Source organism: Sinocyclocheilus rhinocerous, unplaced genomic scaffold, assembly GCF_001515625.1.
Source record: "Sinocyclocheilus rhinocerous isolate Xijiao unplaced genomic scaffold, SAMN03320098_v1.1 scaffold110, whole genome shotgun sequence".
NCBI lineage: Eukaryota > Metazoa > Chordata > Actinopteri > Cypriniformes > Cyprinidae > Sinocyclocheilus > Sinocyclocheilus rhinocerous.
Window position 1 is genome coordinate 450,742 of NW_015639867.1, and position 26,621 is coordinate 477,362.

A 26,621-nucleotide genomic window follows, 5' to 3' on the forward strand; every position below is an offset into this window, starting at 1 on the left:
CTGTATTATGACAGCACTTTTTTAAACTTAATTTCAATATCGTGATAATACCGTATACCGTAATAAAAGCATTAGCAATTAATCGCAACATGATATATATATATATATATATATCAGTCTGGCGAGTAAACTAAAAAAATTAGTAGCCAATGGCGATTCAATTGCCAAGGTGTCCGTAGAGGGTTGCATATTCTTATTTTTTTCAATCAGACAAGTGGAATTGGTCTACATTTCACCCAGATGACTGATTATTGTGTAATGAGGAAAACCAAAAGTTTATGTATTATGGAATTATTGTGGATTAAGCACTTTTCTAAAGACACAAGTGTGTCAAACAAATTGGTCCATTTATGTCAAGATCAAGCTATGATAATATCTGATTAATGCTGCTGAAATTAATTATACTTTTCAATATAATAGTAATAAAGTGCATCATCAGTGATGACATCCATAATAAACTGCTTTCTTGTTTCTGTGGGGTTCAAAAACGAAACACTGTCCATGGTGGCTGCAGCCTTTCCTAGTTGATCCCACTGATTTACTAATTTAATTTTAGGAGAGATTGGGTGTATCTATCAAGGCACGAAATGTAAAAACACACATTATCGTCCACAGGATGACACAGGAACCACGGTGTGTGTGTGTGTGTGTGTGTGTGTGTACTGTATGTTGGAGTCTTCGTGATGAAGGGAGGGGGGCCCTGCTGGTTACTAGGATACACCCATCCATCTGTTAGTGCGGGGAGTTATTTTCAGTGCGGTGCATTTTACATCAGCGCTAGAAAAAAGAGCTCAGTTGTTCAAAACACCTGCATTGCAAGGTTCAAAGTGTCTCAAATTTCTCGTTATCAAAACCAAACATCTTAGAGGTAATTACCATGCGCGACGCGCCTATTTGAGAAGTCAACGAATATTTGAAAACGCGCCTGATTTCTTTTGCAATGGACAGCGTTTGAGAGACAGATAAACCGCCAGCTGAAGATCGCGTTGACTGATATCTGCGGTCGAGAAGAGGAGCAGCGGAGTCACCTCACGCACGCACGCACACACACACACACTCACTCCCGCTCGCGCTCTTCCACACACACGCGCTCAATCTCTCCACCGCGCGCACAGACGCTCATCCACTTGACCGTATAGGCATTGTTACATTTCATCCACATCTATAATCCGCGCTTTGATCCACAATGGAAGAAAACATGGAAGAGGGACAGACACAGAAAGGTATTGTGTCTAATTGCTTTCCTTCATCATCTTCTTTTATCAAGCGCGCTTGTCTTTGTGTTGATGCAGACGTGTTTACAATCTCAATCAGGCAAGCTCGATTGCCACTGATTACTTTTATAATATTTTTACAGCCTTCAGAATCAGTGGTTGTATTGTTAAAGGCTGCAGCACAATTTGCATTGATGGTGATAACGATCAGATGCTGGTGTGGTTTCAAGTGCACTGGTCAGTCTGTGGGAATGGCAATTGGCAGTGCGCTCATTTGTGTCATTTGCTTTTTTGTGCTTGTCTTAATAGATAATGAGGGTTTGTCACAGCTCTCCTTTCTTTCCCCTGCTCATTCTTTCTTTCCATCATTGGGCTGCTCTGGTTATCACCACAATGCAGCCATTACAAAACGGTACTCAGGTCAGATTAGATTAGTGAGGCTGTTTACTGCCTTTGTCTCTTAAACGGTTTTCTTTTCACGATTGTCACTCATCTGATTTAAAGCCATAGCTTTTGTGATGTGTTTGGCTTGGGAGGCGTGTGGGAGAGGGCGTCTGGTGTTGCATGTATTAAGAATGAGTTATGAGAATACTGTATGCCAGATGTGAGAACGTTGATGGGGATTCATTAGAAATCCACTGAATTAATGTGTAGGTGAGAGGTGTCCAATATGTTTGATGTTTAGTCTTAAATAAATCCCGCAGTGTTTCTCCCACTCACATGCCCACTCTCATGCTTTCATTTTTCTATTATTGCTGTAGTTGGACGTGCTGAAGAACAATAGGTGGCAAATATAAGGTGGGGCAAGGGGGAGTAAAAAAAATAAGGCTGGTTGCTAGGCCATGAGTGGATGTGTCATCAAAATGGTGCTTATGAGCAACTGCAGCTCTTCTTTAAGTAACGGCACTGCTTGCCTACCATAACTGACCCACTTCTGATTGAGAGAGAGAGAGAGAGAGAGAGAGGAAATCAGGGCGGCATGCAAAATTATCGCTTTTTAACCCACACTGCACCCCTCTTCCTTGTTATCGCCTCAGAATACGAGTTACAAACCAGCTGTTGATCAAAACGCCATGTGTTTGAAGAGTTTAGGTTGCGTAAGGCTTGATATGAGAGAGTCTGAATTCAATTAGACTTTTAATCGAAGGTGCGTTGGTTTCTCCTGATGCTGGTTTTGGCTGTTATTGTGAAACACCCACAATGAAATGCCGTCCACACAGCCTACAGAAGCTGCTCAACAGATGTGCAGTCCTTCAGCTTTTTCTGTGGAAATCAATTATTTCCACTTCACTCATGTGAGGAAGCACTTCGCAATAACAGTGTTTAAAGACTGCCCATGGATACCGTCAGCGAGGGATTATCTCAGACCCAGTCCAGCTCTCCTTATCACTCGCTCTCTCTGTCTGTGAATGAATTCCAGCTCTAGCTTTCCAGTCCTCATTGTTGATGGCCTTTTCTTTCGGAACTTTCTTGTTCTCACTGGGAATAAGGATGGAAGTATAGTTACTAGGGTGGTAAGAGAGAAGGGACATGGAAAGGGACCCAGGAAGATTCACCTGGCTGTGGATATAGAGACTTCATTAGTCAGTGATATGAACAGTTTGATTATAACACAGGCAGCGTCACATGGCTGCTTGTGGGGGTTAAGATAGATAAATCATTCATCTTCAGCAGATGGCAGAGTGCTCTGGATTAATTCTCATCTTTAGTTTCCATAAGTGGATCAGCAGGCAGATAAGCTATACCATCACAAGCTATGCAGTATGCACTTACAATGTATGTAATGAAGTTTTTATGCCTATATGAATGTGTGGGTGCCATGGTTTGTTGAGACTGAGTCCATGGCCACAATATGATTTTTATTAAAATGTATAATTGAACTGCTGTAGCATATCATTAGAGCTGTGGCATCAAAACTTCTTGGAATCATAAATCAAAAAAGTAATTACACTCCTTTGAGTGCATAGATTAAGCCACGTCTTGACCTGAAGGCAGTTTTTGGATGGAAACTGTATTGATCTTGCTCTTGGGACATGCTACAGTGCATAGCGAAATTAAATACTCGGGACTGCCTCGTTCTTTCTCCGCGGCCATCATTCAAACACTCTCGTTAACTGCATAAACTCTAACGTAGAAGTGAAATCGATTCTCTGCGCTTTGATTTGCGAATTCCTATGCTCACTAACATTATTTAGCTATTGTTGCAGACTGGATAAATCATGTTTCATAAGGTCTTAGTGAATAGGTCATAGTGTCAGTCACACACAGAACAGAGTTGGACTTCCAAATTCCTGTTATGATATAAATGTGGCTTTTGAATGCAGTTCTGAGAGAAAATTTCAGTGAGAGAAATGCAAATAACTTCATATTTATATAAGTTCATATTTTTATGTTCTCCTTAGGAAAAGAACTTTGTCCTGATTCCTGAATGTTATTGCATTTCATGTTACTAAAGAGAGCAGTCATTCTGAAGAAATAATAGAAATACCATGCAGACATTGACTATTTTTTATTTATTTATTTTTTTGTTTGCTTGGATTTTTTTAAAGTCATGATGTAATAGAATTGAAGATTTGTTTTCACTTTTAGAAAGGTAATTATTCAGTGACAGAAGAAGGATTTTGAAGTAGAATTCAGAATGAGACTCTCCGTGTACTATTGATCTTTTGCTTCTTTTGTTGTGTTTTCTTTGCCACGTATCTTCAAAAGTATGATAGCTCTGTGTACTCATTTGAAATATGTCACTTCTTCCTGCCTCTTGATCAATGATGTCCTCTGGGCTAGAAACCCTCTGATTGATGTCCTAAGCTGTTTCAGTGTAAACATTTCATGTTTCACTGAATTGTGCATCTGTTGCATGCTTGTGCCAAACCTTTATAGATATTTTGGAAAGCTGTTTAGATCATTTTTATTCACTTATTCAAATAAATAAATACTAATTAGTGGTCGGCCGATATATCGGTTTTATATCGGGCATCGGCCACCCGGCTTTCCAAGATATCGGCATTGGCATCGGCTGTCAAAAAACCAATATCGGTCGACCACTAATACTAATAAGGATGACTAAATATTATCTTGTGACGTTCTTGAAGCAACCCAGCAGTGTGCATCTAAAATGCCTTAAAGCCATTTCAGAATATGTGAAATTAAATTATGATTTTGATGAACGCAAGTGTAATTAGTGTTTGTTAATTAGCCACTGCTTTGTCAGAGTGTCCTAAAGTTGTTTTCAACAAGCATGACAGTCACTATTCACAATATAACAAAGGCCAAGTATCTCGATGAAAGCTTTTATTCAGCTTCATTGATTTTACAGGTTTAGTGAACAACCGTGAATTAATTTGCTAATCATGTACAGGGATCCCACAGTCATGGAAAATTAAAAAATCTGATATTTTATGACTCATTTGGAGGGATGACAATTTAAATTAATAAAATCTCAAGGTGTCATAGAAACTTATTTTTTTCCCTTTATGCTTTATTTTAGTGATATAATTGTTTTGTCAAACATGCTCTCTCTCCATCCAAGGCACGTTTCTTATGTTGTGACTGCTCTTTAGGAGACGTGCTTGACCTGTGGGATTTTAAGTCAGTGCCATCAAACGACACAAACATACTTTTTTCTTTTAAACAAAGAAAACATTGCTCATGAATAATGCAAGTGATGTAAAAGGGTTTTAGGATTGTTCAGAGAAGATTCAGAGTAAATGTGGTCTGAGCCTGCTGGGCAATTTTCTGCCGTCTGTCTCTACTCTATTTTTATACTGTAAAACCACTTTTTTTGTATGATGTCATGCCATTGGCATTGTGATTTCAGGTACTTCTTAAAGCCGTCAGTCAATTTTTAATACTGCTTGGGATAATTACAGCTTTTTGTGTGTGTGTACATATTTCTATTGTAGCTCAGTCATTGTATAAGAAAAAGAGTGGTGTGAGGTAATGACATCATTATGTCAACAGAGCTAATCAGAATAATGTTGGCAACTAAATGGGTGAATTATTAAATTAGAATTTTAAACTTGCAACCATGCATTTACTTAAGTTGTGGTACAAGGTCCCTTCAATTATTTTTAGCAGATTTAACTGTCCCCACTTACACATATTTTATTCACTCTCTGTCATGAAAGTGCTGAATTAGTATGGTGACTTAATACAGCAGACAGTTCTTATTTTTCTTAATTTCTGAATTAAATATTTTGCATATTTTGCATATACATATTTTTCATTAGATTGTTGTGGCCATCAGTCAACTGACAATCCTGTGCATTAGCAGTGTATCTGAATGGTAGCCACCAGTACTTAAAGGGGTCATATGATGTTGCTAAAAATAACATTATTTTGTGTATTTGGTGTAATGAAATGTGTTTATGCGGTTTAAGGTTCAAAAAACGCATTGTTTTCCACATACTGTACATTATTGTTTCTCCTCTATGCCCCGCCTTTCTGAAACGCGTCGATTTTTACAAAGCTCATCGGTCTGAAAAGCGAGGTGTGATCTGATTGGCCAGCTATCCAATGCAGGGCTGTACGTTAACTTTTTTTTCACATAGCACTGGTGCTACAGAGGTTGAAAGTCTGAATTCAATTAGACTTTTAATCGAAGGTGCGTTGGTTTCTCCTGATGCTGGTTTTGGCTGTTATTGTGAAACACCCACAATGAAATGCCGTCCACACAGCCTACAGAAGCTGCTCAACAGATGTGCAGTCCTTCAGCTTTTTCTGTGGAAATCAATTATTTCCACTTCACTCATGTGAGGAAGCACTTTGCAATAACAGTGTTTAAAGACTGCCCATGGGGACCATCAGCGAGGGATTCTCTCAGACCCAATCCAGCTCTCCTTATCACTCTCTCTCTCTCTGTATGTGAATGAATTTCAGCTCTAGCTTTCCAGTCCTCATTGTTGATGGTCTTTTCTTTTGTAATGTCTTGTTCTCACTGGGAATAAAGATGTTATTTAATAATTAGTGTGGAAGTAGTTACTAGACATAAGGGGCATGAAAAGGAGTTATAAGATATACCTGCTGCGGATATATAGAGACTTCATTAGGCAAAATATCAACTATATGAACAGTTCATTGTAACACAGGCAGCATCACATGAAAACTGGCTGGTTGTGGGGGTTAAGATAGATAAATCATTCATCTTCAGCAGATGGCAGAGTGCTCTGGATTAATTCTCATCTTTAGTTTCCATAAGTGGATCAGCAGGCAGATAAGCTATACCATCACAAGCTATGCAGTATGCACTTACAATGTATGTAATGAAGTTTTTATGCCTATATGAATGTGTGGGTGCCATGGTTTGTTGAGACTGAGTCCATGGCCACAATATGATTTTTATTAAAATGTATAATTGAACTGCTGTAGCATATCATTAGAGCTGTGGCATCAAAACTTCTTGGAATCATAAATCAAAAAAGTAATTACACTCCTTTGAGTGCATAGATTAAGCCACGTCTTGACCTGAAGGCAGTTTTTGGATGGAAACTGTATTGATCTTGCTCTTGGGACATGCTACAGTGCATAGCGAAATTAAATACTCGGGACTGCCTCGTTCTTTCTCCGCGGCCATCATTCAAACACTCTCGTTAACTGCATAAACTCTAACGTAGAAGTGAAATCGATTCTCTGCGCTTTGATTTGCGAATTCCTATGCTCACTAACATTATTTAGCTATTGTTGCAGACTGGATAAATCATGTTTCATAAGGTCTTAGTGAATAGGTCATAGTGTCAGTCACACACAGAACAGAGTTGGACTTCCAAATTCCTGTTATGATATAAATGTGGCTTTTGAATGCAGTTCTGAGAGAAAATTTCAGTGAGAGAAATGCAAATAACTTCATATTTATATAAGTTCATATTTTTATGTTCTCCTTAGGAAAAGAACTTTGTTCTGATTCCTGAATGTTATTGCATTTCATGTTACTAAAGAGAGCAGTCATTCTGAAGAAATAATAGAAATACCATGCAGACATTGACTATTTTTTATTTATTTATTTTTTTGTTTGCTTGGATTTTTTTAAAGTCATGATGTAATAGAATTGAAGATTTGTTTTCACTTTTAGAAAGGTAATTATTCAGTGACAGAAGAAGGATTTTGAAGTAGAATTCAGAATGAGACTCTCCGTGTACTATTGATCTTTTGCTTCTTTTGTTGTGTTTTCTTTGCCACGTATCTTCAAAAGTATGATAGCTCTGTGTACTCATTTGAAATATGTCACTTCTTCCTGCCTCTTGATCAATGATGTCCTCTGGGCTAGAAACCCTCTGATTGATGTCCTAAGCTGTTTCAGTGTAAACATTTCATGTTTCACTGAATTGTGCATCTGTTGCATGCTTGTGCCAAACCTTTATAGATATTTTGGAAAGCTGTTTAGATCATTTTTATTCACTTATTCAAATAAATAAATACTAATTAGTGGTCGGCCGATATATCGGTTTTATATCGGGCATCGGCCACCCGGCTTTCCAAGATATCGGCATTGGCATCGGCTGTCAAAAAACCAATATCGGTCGACCACTAATACTAATAAGGATGACTAAATATTATCTTGTGACGTTCTTGAAGCAACCCAGCAGTGTGCATCTAAAATGCCTTAAAGCCATTTCAGAATATGTGAAATTAAATTATGATTTTGATGAACGCAAGTGTAATTAGTGTTTGTTAATTAGCCACTGCTTTGTCAGAGTGTCCTAAAGTTGTTTTCAACAAGCATGACAGTCACTATTCACAATATAACAAAGGCCAAGTATCTCGATGAAAGCTTTTATTCAGCTTCATTGATTTTACAGGTTTAGTGAACAACCGTGAATTAATTTGCTAATCATGTACAGGGATCCCACAGTCATGGAAAATTAAAAAATCTGATATTTTATGACTCATTTGGAGGGATGACAATTTAAATTAATAAAATCTCAAGGTGTCATAGAAACTTATTTTTTTCCCTTTATGCTTTATTTTAGTGATATAATTGTTTTGTCAAACATGCTCTCTCTCCATCCAAGGCACGTTTCTTATGTTGTGACTGCTCTTTAGGAGACGTGCTTGACCTGTGGGATTTTAAGTCAGTGCCATCAAACGACACAAACATACTTTTTTCTTTTAAACAAAGAAAACATTGCTCATGAATAATGCAAGTGATGTAAAAGGGTTTTAGGATTGTTCAGAGAAGATTCAGAGTAAATGTGGTCTGAGCCTGCTGGGCAATTTTCTGCCGTCTGTCTCTACTCTATTTTTATACTGTAAAACCACTTTTTTTGTATGATGTCATGCCATTGGCATTGTGATTTCAGGTACTTCTTAAAGCCGTCAGTCAATTTTTAATACTGCTTGGGATAATTACAGCTTTTTGTGTGTGTGTACATATTTCTATTGTAGCTCAGTCATTGTATAAGAAAAAGAGTGGTGTGAGGTAATGACATCATTATGTCAACAGAGCTAATCAGAATAATGTTGGCAACTAAATGGGTGAATTATTAAATTAGAATTTTAAACTTGCAACCATGCATTTACTTAAGTTGTGGTACAAGGTCCCTTCAATTATTTTTAGCAGATTTAACTGTCCCCACTTACACATATTTTATTCACTCTCTGTCATGAAAGTGCTGAATTAGTATGGTGACTTAATACAGCAGACAGTTCTTATTTTTCTTAATTTCTGAATTAAATATTTTGCATATTTTGCATATACATATTTTTCATTAGATTGTTGTGGCCATCAGTCAACTGACAATCCTGTGCATTAGCAGTGTATCTGAATGGTAGCCACCAGTACTTAAAGGGGTCATATGATGTTGCTAAAAATAACATTATTTTGTGTATTTGGTGTAATGAAATGTGTTTATGCGGTTTAAGGTTCAAAAAACGCATTGTTTTCCACATACTGTACATTATTGTTTCTCCTCTATGCCCCGCCTTTCTGAAACGCGTCGATTTTTACAAAGCTCATCGGCGAGTCACGGTTTCGGTATGGTTTGGTATGTGCTATGTTTATGCAAAAATTATACTGTCAAATAAAAATAAAGAAAATAAGAATAATCTATCTAACTACAAGCAACATTGTTTATCATATGTAATGTTTTTCATTTACCAACTATTTTGATGCAGTGGTGCTTTATTAAATACAAATGCTAACTCAAAAAATACACTTATGCATAAAAAACACACGCACAACTGTGGCTATACAATTGAGGCCTTTTTTAACCGCATGAACTGTGTATTTCTGAATGTCAAACACTGGAAGGTCATCATCACAACTGCAGTGCTTGCAGGACTTGTAGTGGTTTCGTTGTCCATGATAACAAAATCAGCTGGAGAGGTGTTTGTGTCAGTGATGTCTGGCTCGCCCAATTCCTCCTGGAATAAGCACAGAGGGTAAAACTTTAACTTCAGAGACTAAAAGTAGACATTTATATTTACTGCCAATAGAGTGAGGAAACTATAACGTCAGAACCCAGAAGAGTAATTCGCCGTGGGTTCCTTCTAGATTTTCCTATGGGGTTTTTCAATTAAAATAAAGCCTGTGGTAAACATAACTTGACGATACTTTTACGTTTTGTACACTGTAAAACCCGATAAGTTCAGAATACTCAATTTTTGTGGACACCGATTACCTCAAAAAATGTAATTAAGCAACTCAAATTTTTAAGTTAACATCAATTATAAATAACAATTAAGTCAAACTAAAAAGCTTCAATTTGTTTTTGCTTAATGTTTAAGTGCAGTGTACTTAAAATTATTGTTTATCATATGTAATGTTTTTCATTTACCAACTATTTTGATGCAGTGGTGCTTTATTAAATACAAATGCTAACTCAAAAAATACACTTATGCATAAAAAACACACGCACAACTGTGGCTATACAATTGAGGATTTTTTATTCAGCCTTTTTTAAACATTTCTGAATGTGTATCTCTGGATGTTAATCACCACAACTGCATTGCTTTGCAGAAGGGCTGTTTGTCCAGCGACGTAGGGTCCGAGAAGCCCTCACCCAAATCGATCCAACTGCAGCTGCACGCAGATGGAGTAGTGCCATCGCCAGAAGAGTCTACCATGTTCCTCATCCAAACAGTTTATGGCACATAGACGGAAATATGCGTTTGATTAGGTAATACACTATTCATCCCCACCACAATAGAGTGCGGGAACTATGATGTCAGAACCAGAAATTGTAATTTGCCTCGGGTTCCTTCGAGATTTTCCTATTGGGTTTTATAATGGGGTTTTTCAATTTATGAATAAAATAAAGCCTGTGGTAAACATAACTTGACGATACTTTTACATTTTGTTGTACAACGTATGTAATTGGGTATTACACACATCCATACCCAAAATACAAATTTTGAAGCAGTTATGTTCATTTTTGAAAACGTATGTTTTTAATAAGTAGCTACATAAGCAGGTTTAGGCTGTGAGTGTGTACAGTTTACATTGTAGAACAAAACGTAGAAGTATCGTCAAGTTATGTTTACCACAGGCTTTATTTTATTCATAAATTGAAAAACCCCATTATAAAACCCAATAGGAAAATCTCGAAGGAACCCGAGGCAAATTACAATTTCTGGTTCTGACATCATAGTTCCCGCACTCTATTGTGGTGGTGTGGGGGAACTATAACGTCAGAACCCGGACGAGTAATTCGCCGTGGGTTCCTTCTAGATTTCCCTATGGGGTTTTATAATGGGTTTTTTAAATTAAAATAAAGCCTGTGGTAAACATAACTTGACGATACTTTTACATTTTGTTGTACAACGTATGTAATTGGGTATTACACACATCCATACCCAAAATACAAATTTTGAAGCAGTTATGTTCATTTTTGAAAACGTATGTTTTTAATAAGTAGCTACATAAGCAGTGTATGTTAGGACTGCGTTTACTGAAAATATGCTGGCTAACGTTAACATTAGTGCCCTTCTTTGACGTTAACATTATACTATATGCAGTGACGCTAAAATAGCATTCAAAATGTGCATTCAAAAGCACTAGGGAAATGCTGCGCTTTACAGCTGCTGTGTAAAAACAGCGTTTCCCAAAAATGAAAACATAACTTTATCATGATATTCTTACAACACTAAAAAAACTAATAAGAAATTTTCACAGTTGTATTGATTTACTTACAAGTTGTTCCATTAAGTTTGCTCGGTCACTAGCGAGTCTCCGCCATGTTGAATGGATTCTTCTGAACGTCGGTTAGAGCAACGAGGTGACGTCACTTTACGTCACTCAGTAAACTTAAAAATAATAATTTAAATAGAAGAGTTTACTCAAAACTGTTGAGCCACACAAAAATAAAACTAAATTCCTCGTTCAGAAAATGTAATTGTAATAAGTTGCATCAACGATTTAACAGACATTAATTTCAGTGTTCTTAATCTTTATAAGTTAGTAGTACTGTTCGGGTTTACAGTTACAATCCTCAAATGTATCGTAAAATAGCCATATATGCTAAAACATGTTCTCTCCTTCTCTCTCAAGAGATTCATTTGTGATATACAGGCATTTATTTTTGCTTTATTAATAAATTTATTTATGAATGAATTCGTTTGTTTTGTTTGTGTGATTGTATGTGCATACTTTATGAATACACATATTTATCTATTATACACCATAAGTGATTTAACAGGTCCCCTCTCTTATTGTCTTGCATTATAGGGTGAGCATAAATAATTGTCGATTTTGTAACCCCAATTCCTAACCCTGCCAAACAACAATATAAATGTGTTATTGCAAGAGATGCACAGACATTTGGAAGTCTTGTGCTATATCCAGCTCAAAGTGAATAAATGCCCCCATATGCAGTATCTATTTAGTCAGAAAAAAAATGTCAAGCCCTACTGGGATGAAACATGACAGGCAGTGAAGAACAGTGCCTCGTTTATTATCAACAACTAATATGGTATATTTCACCCTCATTGCATTTTGAGTAGATGTCTGTCTAGACAGTGTTCTGATCCTCACAGAGCCACAGATTTTGCACTTCCTGTAGAGATCTCAGCCTGAATTTTCATAGTTCTGTGCATCTCAGTGCACAAGTGCTGTATAGAGCTTCAAAGAGCCTGGCGGAGATGCTGTCAGCTGTAATCACCCACTCTCACGCCAATACTAACACCCAATTAGAATCACTGAGCTGTCACACAGCAGGCTCAGCCCTCAGAAGTTCCTCAACAGCATTAAAGAAATGAATACAAACAAGTTGAAGGGAAAGCACACACACATACACAGCAGACTGCTTTGCTAGTATCCTTTCTAGATTTGGTAGTTTCTGAGTTTCTGACTGTGTACAGTTTATTGGAATGATAATGGCTGAAATATGTCCAGGTGTTTCACTAGCTTAACTGTAAACAGGCAGATCAGGGAATATACAGTAGATGACAATCTATGGTAGGCCTTTGAAGGATCTGCAGCATCTATGGACAAAAATTGACATTTATAGTGTCATAGTGGTATATAGAACCAGGAACAGTGTTGTTTATTGCTTGAGGGGACAGTGATTACTATGATTTCATTGACGGCCAGTGTTACATGCAGTACAGCAGAGAGTGAAGCAGAGAGCCCTTTTTCATGGTGAACAGATCATTTAATGTACTTAAAAGTTTATATATATTAAAATATAAATACACTTAATGTCTTTTGCTTAGCATGGCAAGATACGACATTCCTCGCAATGCACTTTTTTGAATTAACAGAGAAAATCAGTGTTTTGTTTTAAAAGCATCTATAGGATTCTTAAAATACTTAAAATTCTTAAAATCTCATAATGCATATAGGCAGGAAAAAGCAAGACAAACTACTTAAGAACACCAGAAGTAAAGTTTTCTGCATGCCAACTAAACAATGACACACCAGTAATATACTATTTTATCTTTTGTATTTAATGCTACTTTAACAAATAATTAATTTAGCATTTTAAAATGTTTTTGACCTATGCTATTGATTTACTAACTTTAAAGTAACTTAACATGACTCTTAAATGTTTCAACTTTTAAAATGTATAGATTTTTAATCAGTGCATCAAAAAAGGTAATTTTTTTTATACCCTACCAGAGTGAATAATAAAAAATTAAGACTTAAAAGTAGTTGATCTACAGCAATACATACATTTTTGCCATTTTAAATGTTTTAAATCATTAATTTAAATCAAAAGTTTTTCAACAATCCCAGCTGAACACAGTGTTACCTGGCCTCTTCTTTATTTTATCAGTCCAGCTCCAGCAATAATGGTGACATCATAATGATGATCTTGAATCAGTTTGTAAAGGCCTCAAATGCAGCCATTTTGTGGATTGCTCTTTCTTTCAATTAAAATTAGTTTAGAGCAAACACAATTGTGTGTGTAGCCGAGAGATTGGAGGTTTGTTTACGTCAGAATCTGATCTGAGATGTTATTTTGGCACTCATTAATTAGTTAGTGATAAGCCAGTGTGAACACACTGCATATACGTGATCTTATCACATGGTGCTCACCGCTAACACAAAGCCCCGTTGTATAAGGGCGGTGGTGTGATGACATGGGTATTGTATGACAATGTGGGAGAGAGTATGTGCCACTTTCTCTTCTTAAGCACCCCTCCCCCACCATAAACCCCCTCCTTTCTGTCTGGCCTGGGCGGCTCAGCTGAGGGTTGATCCGATTGCCTCGGACCCTCTGGGATGATGGGGCCACACACACACACACACACAATTTTATCATAATTTTCTGCTTGATGTTGAAAGTCCTGGTGTTTGTGATTACGAATAAGCATACTTATAAAAAGTAGGGCTGGCAAAAAAATATCGATATCTAGATATTAATCGATTCTCATTTTTACGGAACGATATTGATTCTTAAATCCCAAGAATCGATTAGTCTAGCCTGTTTTCAGTTAATGATCAATAAATCGCAATCAGCATTGTGTTTTGGTACTTTTAATATGAAACAAAGTCTTAGATTTCAAATTCTGTCCATTGTATTGCCGTATTTAAACAATAAATGTTGTTTTGGCGCTGTTTGGCTGTACCAGTTTTAGCACAAAATAAACATGACTAAACATCTGAAGGTAAGTTAAAAGAAAGAGTACAACTTTACAATCTGTATCCTGTCTCATGTAATCGATCAATCAGTGTTTCATCCGCGCAAAGACGTCAATATAACGGCTTGTAAACAATGTCACGAAACGTCACATTTACTGTACCTCAGAAAAAGACATATTCGGTGACCATAAACTCAGTCAGATATAAATATAAACTGTAGAGAGGGGTATTTTGCTTAATATATGCACCATATGACATATTCATTATAATTTTTACTGTTCTTCAATGTTTAATTTATGTTTGAATAAATCCATCAAGTTTTTATGACAGCCACCATTTAGTACTGTACCTGATATATATCCAAAATAATCGACATTGATCGAGTAATCAAATTGAATCGCAAGCTTGTTGAATGAGAATCGAATCGTGAAATTTGTATCAAAACCCAGCCCTAATAAAAAGTACAGCAAAATAAAGCTGTTTGGCTGTAGATTGGATTTCATTTGAGTAGTGCTGGGTGATTTTTTTAATTTTATTTTATCAATGAATATGTAATGTTTTGCCACATTTTTTATTGAAGAATTGCAGTTTTGATTAGAAATATAAGCAAACATTACAATTAGACAAGTTGACAATACAGCTGATATGATACAATGATATGAATTAGGAGGAAAGAATGATTGCTTACATGTGACACACTCTATGAAGAATTGTAACATAGAACATCTCACCGCTCTTAAGCTCCTATTTAAAAGAATGAGTTTTTGCATAGAAAAATAAAATGAGACATGGGCAGTGAAATAGGAAAAATGTAAGGTTATGAGACGTGAGTTGAACTTCTTTAAACTTAAGCACCACATTTTTAGTATGCCGTTTTATGTGTGAGACGCGAGCGCAACGGTCAACCGCATCCATCAAGAGCATGTTTATATAGAAAAAACAGTGGAAAAGCAGTGAAGTGGAATTAAAAATCCTGTAAATAACTACTACTGTATGTTTGATATTCATGTTTGCAGGATGGTGACAAGCTGGTGCTGTTATTTTCTTTGTAGATTTTACAAAACATTTACAGTTAATAACAGCCTATTACTGGTGTTATACTTTGTCATTTTTAATTTGAATTGCCTTGACTTTCTGAGTTGACCTCTAAAAATGTGTTTACATTTTGTCTACATTTTGTCGAAGAAATATAGCAGTTTTGCAAGTTTTAATGAAGAGAATGTTACTTGAATCATGTTGTAGTTACATTTTAAGTTGACTAGATAACATTAAAAATTTACATTGTTATCTTAAATCGGTCACCAAAATTTACCAAATACCTGGAATTTTAGTATCTGAATCAAAGAATTAGAGTCCCTGACATTATTGGCATTGATGGTTCCATGAAGAACCTTTAACATTCATAGAATCTTTCCACTGCAAAAAAAAAACGTTCTTAATAGTGGAAAAAAGGTTCTTCAGATTATTAAAATGTGGTTCACACTCAAACAAAACAGTTCTTTTAAAACTGTTCACTGAAAGGTTCTTTGTGGAAACGAAAATGGTTCTTCTATGGAATCACTCATTAAACCTGCTTTTGGAACCTTCCATTTTCAGAGTGTAACTGACTGATGTTAGAATTCACTTGTGGATGTTTAACATCCTGAAGCCCTTTGCAGCAAGACCGAACATAATTTTGATCTCTGCCCACTCATACACATGCAGACACTCTCAAGTGTGGTTGCCAGGTCTTGGATAACTGTTCACCACTGAATAGGCATGACTAGATGTGAGGGTGCTCTGCCAAATCAAAGAAACCATGGCCTCAGATTCACTCAGTGAATGGTTGAGACTGTTTTCAGCTGATGCCAAACAAACCAAGTGATTGATGCCAATGGGCTTATTGTTATTGTACCGTAGAAGTAGTCTGAGAATTATATTTATTCAGGAGGGTGTGCTGAACTGAATCTGCACACACTGGCCGAGACTGAATTATAGCTCGGTTAAAGGGTGGGGGTCAGCTGGTTAAATGCTCCTGTCAGGTCTTATGACAGTGTGAGTGCAGGGCTCTAGACTGCGACAATTTATTGAGAATGTGCGAGTTAAAATTTGACGTGGTCGCATTTGTGCGAGTGCATGGTCTGCGCTGCTCCAAAGCGTCTGCTCCTCACAGTGTGCGTTGCAGAGCCGCGGCACATTGTAGCAGGAGTCAGATTTCACTGATCACATGAAGAGAGGTGCTTGCAGTGCGAGCGGTTCGGGTTTGTAGCCTGGTTTATACTCGCCGCATCAGCAAGTTTTCAAGTTAAAGTAAAGTAAAAGACCGCTCCTTAAACCAGAGAAGGTGAACATGTTAGTATTCTTATGGAGAAAAACATGCAAGCTGTCACCGACAGCCAGTTTAGTTTTACTTTTCTCTTTGTTTTCATTTTGAAAAGCTTGTTATCTTTGCTGTTTACCTCATGTTACACTATGGAGGCTTTCTTAAATTTTTTTTTTGATTCATCAGTGTTTGCTAAACATTCTGTAATTTATTAGTCGGTATATAATACAGCATGTGTATGCTATGCCTCGTCTTATTCTTTTTTGTTAATAAACGTTATTTAAGCTAGTTTGTCATTGTAGCCTACTGTTTTATTGTTGTTGTGATTTTTAGTTAAGAATAATAATAAATCCATCTTTTGTTTTAGTCTTAAAAAGTGAAAAGTGTGTAGATGTAAGCAAAACAGACAATTATCTTTTCTTGTAAAACGTGACACCAAGATTGTGAATTCAAATGCGAAAGTGTAAGTGTACGAAGCCTGGCTTAAAACACAGCAAAAGAGGAACTCCCGTTCACAAAATTTAAATCACAAATAATACTGATGAAAAAGCAACGGGTTGAATGTTGAACACTTTCGTTACCATATAACTAGAGCCCGACCGATATGTGTTTTTTGGGGCCGATACGATGCCGATATTAGGGAGTAAAATCGATATCGATATATCGGCCGATATTCTCTGAAATTTAACCACCCCGAACCCCGAGGGCTATCGACGCTGCTGTGGTCTCATTCGAAGGTGGGCCTCTAGACGTACACTCAATTCGTGTTCGAGAGGGTTCCTCGAGCTGAAGGGATCCCCCGAATTTGGTGCGGATTTGCCGCGCAGTTACAGAGATTATGGCCGTTCAAAGTTTCAATGGTTTTCCATAGACTTAAGCTTTTATAAAAATAAATAAATAATAAATGTGACCAAAATAATAAAAATAAATAAATAATAACTGTGACCAAATTATGTGCTCGTGCGACCAACTGAGAAAGTTAGTCGCGAACGAGCGACCAGTGGGAAGAATGAGTCTAGAGCCCTGGAGTGTCTGTGTATGTGTATATGCACCTATATGTGAGTTGTAAACCATATTAACAGCAAAAACACTCTATCCTTCCCTTTACCACTAGTGTTTTTCACACTTTTTTTTATTTCCACCAATTTCCACAATTATCACCCTCTCCTTCCTCAGTATTGCATGCAAGAGTTTAACAAGTCCAAGCACTTGTTATTTTCCTTTTGTGGGCTGATCCAACTCTACTTTTGTAGAAGTTGTTCATTTTGAAATACAATAATATTAGTCTAACCCTGAAATCCAGAGCCATAGCTTCGCTTCCTGAGCTTCCTTCCTTTTATTCTCCGCTGGTAACCCTTGAGCTCTGTGTGTAAGAGATGTGTCAGATTCTCCATTGTCCCACTGATTTTGCTGGCATACAGTAAGTGGGTCATTGCACTCAAGCTGAATTTGCTTGTGTTGGCATGAAAATGTCACTGGTCGGTTAAACGCGCAGATGAGTCCGTTCAAAAATCTGCAGGATGCTAAATGCTAACATGTAATTCACAGACAAAATTATCTGGAATGCTTATGTTTAATTAATATATTCAGCTTTTATGATTGTACTCGTTGCTAACAATGCTATTTTTGACTGGCATACCTGTGCACAAAAGCAAGGTCCATAAAGAAATGGCATAGTGACAGTGAGCCAGGTCCCATCACCCATTGACTCTGAATAAGAGCAAATCCCTGCAGTCATGTTTCAAAGCCTTCCCAGAGGAGTGGACTAACTCCATATTAATGCCCATGGTTTTAAAATTGAATATTTAAAAAGCACTTTTGGCCATTAGTGTAAAATTAAAATAACCTTAAATGACTAAACAAGATAATGTCTTTCAATCAAACACCAGTCTGCCCCTCTTTGCCATTCTCATAGGTTTCAGATATTATAGCTAGAATATACTGTAGTAGTTTTATTTCAATTATATTCCTATCAAGACTGGTGCGTTATCTATGCTTTGCTCTATACGTGCCCCAAGCTTGGATTGGAGCATGTTTAAGTCCTAATGGGGTTAATGGGAGAAGCTGCTTTGCTTTTTATTTAGCCACCCGCTCAGCACTTTACAGCCACGCCTGCTCTTTTCTGTCGCTCTGAGAACATTAGATAATTTTGACCTTTTGACCTGATTGGGCAATGGGCTGGAGGGTGTAATCCCCTCACGACTGTTTGACAAGAGTCTGGCAGATGGAGCAAATGAACGAGAGGGATATGGATCAGAGGGGCAGGGTCAATTGGGAGTCCCTTTTTGGTTGTATGGTAGTAGTGGAACATGGGACATTTCTCAACTCATTGACCAACAAAATTGGTCAGTCACTTATTCAAAGCTTGTTTTGTTTTGTAGTCGGTGTTAACCAAAAGTATTAACAGTATTATTGTGAAATATTATTGCAATTTTAAATAAGTAACTGTTTTCTATTTTAATGTATATTTTAAAATGTGTCACATGATCCTTCAGAAATCATTCCAATATGTTGATTTGCTAAATAATAAAAAGTTCAAAAGAACAGCATTTATTTGAAATATAAATGTTTTTAAACTTTAGAAATGAATTTATTGTACAAAGTTTTAAATAACAGTGTATGTATATTTTAAATTATATAATCAAATTTGAATTAGGGTAACAATATTAAACAACTATTAAACAGATATATATGTACTTTAAATAATAATACAACTAATAAAACTAGAATTGCATAATTTCTTAAAGGGGGCATAACACACTCAGTTTCACCCAATCTCATGTTAATCTTGAGTACCTATAGAGTAGTACTGCATCCTTCATATCTCCAAAAAGTCTTTAGTTTGATCATATTTATAAAAGAAATATACAGCTTTACAATTCTCTCCGGAAAAAGCCGAGCTCTTGGAGGCGCGCCATGGGTGGAGCTAAAGAGTGATGAGCACTTGAGCGCCGAATGCCAACAAAACAGACATTTGATGCCGTTTCACTTACCGTGAAAGATCATGACCGGGATCTTTTATAGCTGGGACGCTCCATCTTTCAGTATCAAACGATGTGCAAATCCAGCATCGAACTGGGCCTTGTTTATAAAACGTTCGTCAACAAACACACTTGTGAAACTCCGTTGCTGCCCCGGAAAAACAAACTGTATCCACTGTTTATATAACGCTGGGTTCTTTAGGAAGCTGAACAACGTCATCTTTCCCTTACAACCAAAAACACACTTCTTTGGAGACATTCTTCCTGACCGAGTCCCATGCACTGCAGCGCTGCCGCCGGATGAAGCTCGTTGATGGGCGCGATCTCGCTCTCGCTCTGGTCGATGTGTGCGCGGGTGCGTTTTTCCGGGAGAAATGCCCATATAAGGAGTTCCACCCTCGTTAAACAAAAACAGTTGTTCTGCTTATTATTTTTGTGGAAATCATGACATTTTTTCAGGATTATTTGATTAATAGGAATTTAACAGCATTTATTTAAAGTAAAAATCTTTTGTAACATTTACTAATACATTTTTCTCTTTTGATAAGTGTAATGCATCTTTGCTGAATAAAAGTATTATTTCTTAAATAAAAAAAACTATCCCAAAATATATATAGTAATTTTTTATTTAGTGGAAATGAAACAGTGAATCGTGTCCTCAGAATGCACAACTGTCCCATGCCAGCTGAAATGGACACACTGTCCAGTGATGCTCCAGTCTGTGTGCAAAATCCTCTTTATTCTCTCTTCATCACTGTCTGTCTGTCACCCTTCTTTCAGACAAACCCTTTCTTCTTTGGATGTCGGGAGTGCTAATCGACAGCTTTTGCAGATTGCGCATCAGTGGACGCTCTTCATTTACAGGAGACACGAGAAAGAAACAGACAAAGAGAAAAAAGGGAAAGACAGCGAGAAATGGAGGGGGCTTGCGGTGGGAGAGTTGAATTATTGATAGTGATGGCAGGCCCCTCTCTGCGTCGCGCTGCACTGCTTTTGAATAATGGATGAAGCCTCCTGCATGTGCACAGGCTCACTCACCCATTTGTCTTGCCACTGTAACATATGCTCATCTGAGCCCATTGGTGGGAAAACGAAACGCTGAACACTGAACAATCAACATATGGCCACTGTATGACAGGAACAGGCCAGTGATTAAAGTGCATTTGTGGGACTGCTGACATATTCTAAACAATGGGGCTCACCTTTCTGCAATATTCTAAGTTTAGCCTGTGGAAATTTGCAAGCAATTAGGAGCAGATTGTTTGGCTTATGGCCCACAATTAATGGGCAGAACAGATGAGTCTGCTCATAGAATACTTCAACTATCCAACATGGGCAAATAAAAGCAAACCACTTCAGGAAATTAGACAATGGAGAATACAGTGGAGGGACAACAGATTTATCAGCAACCCACAAATATACTACAGTTTTATTTATATATGGCAATATATTGGTGTCAGATATTAACTAGATTCCCAAATATTTCAAATATGCAGACAAAAATTATTAACAATAATAGTTCATTTTTATAACAAGCTTGAACTAGCCTGAATTAGCATTGGTTTAATGAATGTATCATAAATAATACCTGGGTTTTAATTGGGGGAAAAACAGCCTTGAAAACACATTAAATATACGTGATTATAGTAGCTCTATAAATTACAATGTTTTATAGCAGATTTGTTTATTGTTGTGATACACTGTAACAAATTATCAAAGTAGTTAAAGGGGTAAACTACTAAAGTAAAGAGGTAAAGTTTTGTTATTTCACTTTTTTAACGTTAGTTAGTGTGTAATGTTGCTGTTTGAGCATCAACAATATCTTCAAAGTTACGACGCTAAAAGTTCAATGCAAACGGAGATATCGTCTTTTAAAATTATGGCAGTTTAATGCCTAAAAAAATGGCTGGTAGGGACTACAATGAGCTACTTCCCGAGTTTGTGACGTCACAAACCCAGATAAAACCGTATATTAAAAGTTAACATAAGCAGTAGCATTTACAAAAAACAGCATATCTAAAAGTATGAGACAACAACAAACAAAAAGCATACCAATAAAAGCTGTGCTTGCACAGGTTCTGCGCAATCCTCTTCACTGATATCCCCTGCGTCTCATTCGGGCTCAAATTGATAAGCAATATTGACGACACCATTGTTTACAATACAACCGGAGCACATGCCGCTGAGCTGAGGGGCGTGACATTTAGACGCGCACTATAAACTCAATCAAGCCTAGAAAAAAAAAAAAAAAAAAACTCAACCACCCCTTTAATGAAACAAAGATTATTGGAGTTTTTTTTTTTTTACAAAAACATACTTTTTCAGTCTTTCTACTTCAAAATTTCACATTTAATTCAATGTGAAATTCAATGTGTGCTATTTCATTGTAGTTAATTGTGAAATTTACTATGAATTGCTGATTGTGTGTATATTGTTTGTATATATATTTTTTTATATGATATGTATTTTGGGGGTCTATAAGATTGTCAGAGATGTTTGGGATTTTTGAAGATGTTTTGGGAAAAAAAGTTTATGCTCACAAAGGCTGCATTTATTTGATCAAAAATGGTACAAAACGTAATACTGTAAAATATTAAAATATTGTAACACTCCAATATTGTAATAATACTGAAAAATATTATTATGATTTAAAATGACTTTTTTCTATTTCAATATATTTTACAATGTAATTTATTCCTGTCATGGCAAAGTTTAATTTTTAGCAGTCATTATTACAGTCTTCAGTGTCACATGATCCTTCAGAAATCATTCTAATTTGCTGATCAGTAAATATTTCTTATGTTGAATTGAAAACGTTTTTTCAAGATTCTTTGATGGACAGAATGTAGGGAAAAGGCATTTATTTAAAATAGAAATATTTTGTAATATATATTCAGCTGTGAGTTTGGGTTGTTGAGGTGGCTAATGTTTGAGGACTAAATGAAAATATTTTTGTGCATGACTGAATCCTGCAGAACTGTGTCTCTTGAGGTGATGTCAGCTGAGTTCAGTACAGCCCTTGTTTATGACCCTAATGCGCCTAGATCGCATTGAGGCCTGTGATGCCTGACAGCTGGCAGTACTGCGCTGTCTCACCAGCCGATTATCTGACGTGAATGTGAGTAAAGGACAGAAGAGAGAAAAGAGGGGGTGAAAAAGCAAAGTTTAATACATTGTTACACTCATCGACCCTCAAAGCATTATCAAATGCATGTAGCCACTGATTTTACTTCTAAAGGGGAAAAGTCTTGTTTTTGTTTGAAGTATGGTCCTGGTTTATGGCTTTATATATCTGAGCACTTAGTCTTTGTAAGTTGTTGACTACTCTGTGTCAAGCACTAAGCACTCCTTTGAAACTCGTTTACAGGTCATAAAATTCAGTATCTTGTCATAATGTCTGTAATGAATGCAATTATATTAAGTCCATCAAGGAACAGACTGTTCATAAATTTTGCAAGAGCTACTCTTATACAAATGCAGTGCAGTCAATGGCGCAACAGCAGCTTGTTAAATATATTTCACTAATTCATTTAATCTCAGAGGGTGGCTCTATTCAACCTTCCCTTATGAAGCCGTCCAATTAACGACCTTGGTGTGAGAATAAGAAGTGCACAAAGCAATCAACACAAAGACTGCTTGCTAATTCGCAGGTTTTAATGAAGGCCTGCCACTTTGAGATGCAATGTCTGTCAATCCCAGGAGAATTATGGAGCATGGTATTGGCCTGCCAACGGGCCTCAATCTAGTGCCTCCATCCTCTGCTTTTGTATTGTGTATATATCATTGGCTAATGAGTATAATGTGCATTCATATTCAATGCATTTCAAATTAAAATGTTTATTTTCTTATATGAATGTCACATTGTTATTTTCTTTTACTATACTTTTATTTATTTTTTGTTAAATTTGTATTACTTTTTAAGTGCTTAAGTATCATTAAAACAATAACTGCCTCAAACTTTGTCTTTAAATATGAAAAATATTGCAATTCTAATGCAGCGCAATTGCAATGGTATTGTAAACAAAGAGTGAAAAAATTTTAATATTTATTTTGTGATGGGGGGGGAAAAGTGTTGTTAACACCAGAAACAAACTTTTTGGCTCTAATAATGGTTCAAAAGTTAGTTTATTTGGTTGTGAAGTGCATACTTGAGATTAAATATATAATGTAACGGAAAAAAAGTGGAATATTGTGTAAACAGAATATTTTTATTGTTGTTTCCAATCGAGCTGTAATATGAATAATACTGAAAATACGAATATGAGTAATATTGAACAACAGTATGACAATATGATTGAAAGTATTTGATGCATATAGAATACATACAATTCTATAGATGAAATTGTGCCTGTGGTTAAAGAAACACATATTTAAAATACTCTCATAGGTTTAGCATTAAATCTACAATGAATTGTAACTATAGAAGCAGTATATTAGAACCAAAAAAATCTCAGAGACAATTCTCTTCTCTTTGTTGACTTTCTGGTTCAGTATGGGTCTGGTTACCCAGCTAAATTAATTTACATTTGCATTTTATATCTTAATATTCATTGACAAAGTTTATCCATAAATCATGTAAGAAATAGTGATTAAAAGTAAGCCTGTGGGCAATAAGCACAAATCATATCACTCGTGTACAGCCCGCTTCAGTCCTCGATTCTTTTGTAAAGGGGAAATGAATTCATATGAATCCAATTTACAAACATTATCTAAACATGAAGAGTCTGTATTCTGATTCATGACCTGCGAGAGTGCTGGGTAATTGGGAAGACATTTGGTGTAACATGCCCTATTTTTTTTTTTCAGTCAATTTTTATGGCAAGCCTTTGAATTGCATGTGGGTTTTTTTTTCATTAGATGCGCAGGCAACTAGAATTTCATTTATGTGTGGACTGAAATGGAGTAATATTATTACTGGGTTTGGTTTTGTAATTGTTATGTCTTGTATGCCATCCTTAACAGTTTAGTCATATTTCTATAAAAATAATACAGTAATTACAACTAGGGTTGGGCCAATAGACGATCGACAGACATCACGATGTTAAGCTGACATCGTGAAACACCAATATCGTTGGGTAAGTATAGGCGACTGTATATAAATAGCGGGCATCAGGGAGCCGCTATTGAAACCGCTTTCGATTGCACGCTCTCATTTTACTTTAACGTTCACTTTTGAGATTCGCGATCACAAGGACTCTATACTATGGAGCGGCAGTACTTACCACACATTTGACAAGATTAGATGTTTTCATTGGTGCTCAGGATCTGCAAATCATTCGCCATCGTCCTTTCAGACATTTTGGTAGACATCGCCCAACTCTAATTACAACCACTGTACAGTTAGTGGAGTGAAGACATTTATTTGGAGCACCCTTTGTGTCAAATTTAAAAAGCCTCTGCTCGCTTCATTGTCATGATAAGGCAGCAGTGTCACTGATGCTGAAATGGCTGTAAAAGTTACTAACTGAATAAATTAAAGCAAGTTGCATCAGAGAGCAGTGCATACTTCTAAAGGAATATCCCAGACTCTTTAAACACTCCTAGAGGCCTCTATGGATTTGATTGTCAGCTGATAGCCACACTGCTTTTTGAACACCAACAGCACTGATAAGTATTACACCCATACTGTGCATATGAATCAAACACATTAAACATTATGGTACCTGTATGCATTGTTATCCCTTCACATAGAATTAATTATATTTACTGGTAGATAGTCTTTTAAGTCAAAGGAGTTGTGCTCCTTGTCCATGACATCATAAATGCCTCCCTCTAGGTTGCCCCTTGTGCTTGATTTAATAGTGATGGAGCAATGGAGAGACTTAACGGGATAAACACTGCCTGGTCCCTGATGTCTTTTGAGTGGGGTTTCGGATTTCAGATATTTGTGGTTAGCAAAGAGCTCACTATTGGACATGCACACACAGCAACAGAGTGCCATGTGTAGGTTATAGAAAACCCTTAACACCAAGCAAGAATTGCAGCAAAAAAAAACATATAATGTCTATAATGTGACACTAATTTTTTATTTTGCCCATTTATTTATACTATTCATACAATACATACAATGACTTGAATAGACCTCTTCTGTGATGAGCATTTTGTGTTTTATTAATTAAACAGTTTTGAATTAAAGGGGTCATATGATGCGATTTAAATTTTTCCTTTCTCTGCGTTCGTTTGGCATCGTTTATGATTAGTTCATAGGAAAAAATATTTTAACAAAGTAAATAAATAAATTAAAACTTTACTGCTTCTTGAAGAAGTATTTAAATGACAACAAAAAATGTTTTTATCTTGAAAAAAAATTATTTAAAGGGGTCATATGATGTTGCTAAAAAGAACATTATTTTGTTTATTTGGTGTAATGAAATGTAATTAATACTCTGCGCCAGTTTCTCAGGAATGGATAATTTTGTTGTCTTGAAGGTATGGGATGGAAAATGTGCTTTATTCGCAAATGTTTTATGCAATATTCTAAGTTAAAGTTAAATTCGCAGGTTTCGATAGAAATAGCCATTGTTGGTCCAAATTTCTGATCTTTTAAAATAATGTTCTGTGAGGAGCTGTAATCTCTTACCAAGCTGCCCAGGTGGTTAATTTCTTTGTTTCTAATTGTTGTCTTTTCTAATTCATCAAACCTTGTCATGCCTCTCCAACAGAGCAAATTGCCTCAAACAAGAGATGGAACACAATGCAGTCTGTCAAACACACACTCCACTCAAAGTAAAATCTAAATCATGATTATGGAAGATAAATTATGAATGTTTTGTGCTGAGTGGCTCATATAAACATGTAATACATGTCAACATTGACTTACTGCACATGCATCTGCCTAATGGTGCTGGAGTTCTCATTTACACAGATGTGATGCATCAGCTCCTCCATCTATCTCTCTCTCTGGTTGATCTGCGGTCATTCAACATGCCATTAGCTGCATGCTGGGGAACTGCTTCACATTCCGGTCAGGCTGACAGCTGGCTGTGGCTAACAGAGCCTTTCAGAGTCCTGCATCTGTGGAGCTGTTTTGTTTAATATTTGAGTTAGGGAGAGGGTGTTGTAAAGCATTACAACATATACAACATTCTTAGAATCAACTACACCTG

General features: G+C 36.5%; 1 protein-coding gene across 3 annotated transcripts in view; it reads left to right on the forward strand.

The window, feature by feature from the left end:
- The window catches only part of LOC107752222 (neuronal membrane glycoprotein M6-a-like), a 75,909-nt gene that overhangs the window by 33,051 nt on the left and 16,237 nt on the right, over positions 1-26,621 (forward strand). The window contains exon 1 of one of the 3 annotated variants that reach the window (XM_016568136.1): positions 780-1,223. The exons of 1 other annotated variant lie outside the window; for it this stretch is intronic. In XM_016568136.1, the coding sequence (XP_016423622.1) occupies positions 1,187-1,223 (37 nt within the window). In that variant the 5' untranslated portion in view covers positions 780-1,186. Of the gene's footprint in view, positions 1-779; positions 1,224-26,621 lie in introns of those variants that run through there. One more of the 3 variants, XM_016568134.1, reaches the window with a different exon arrangement.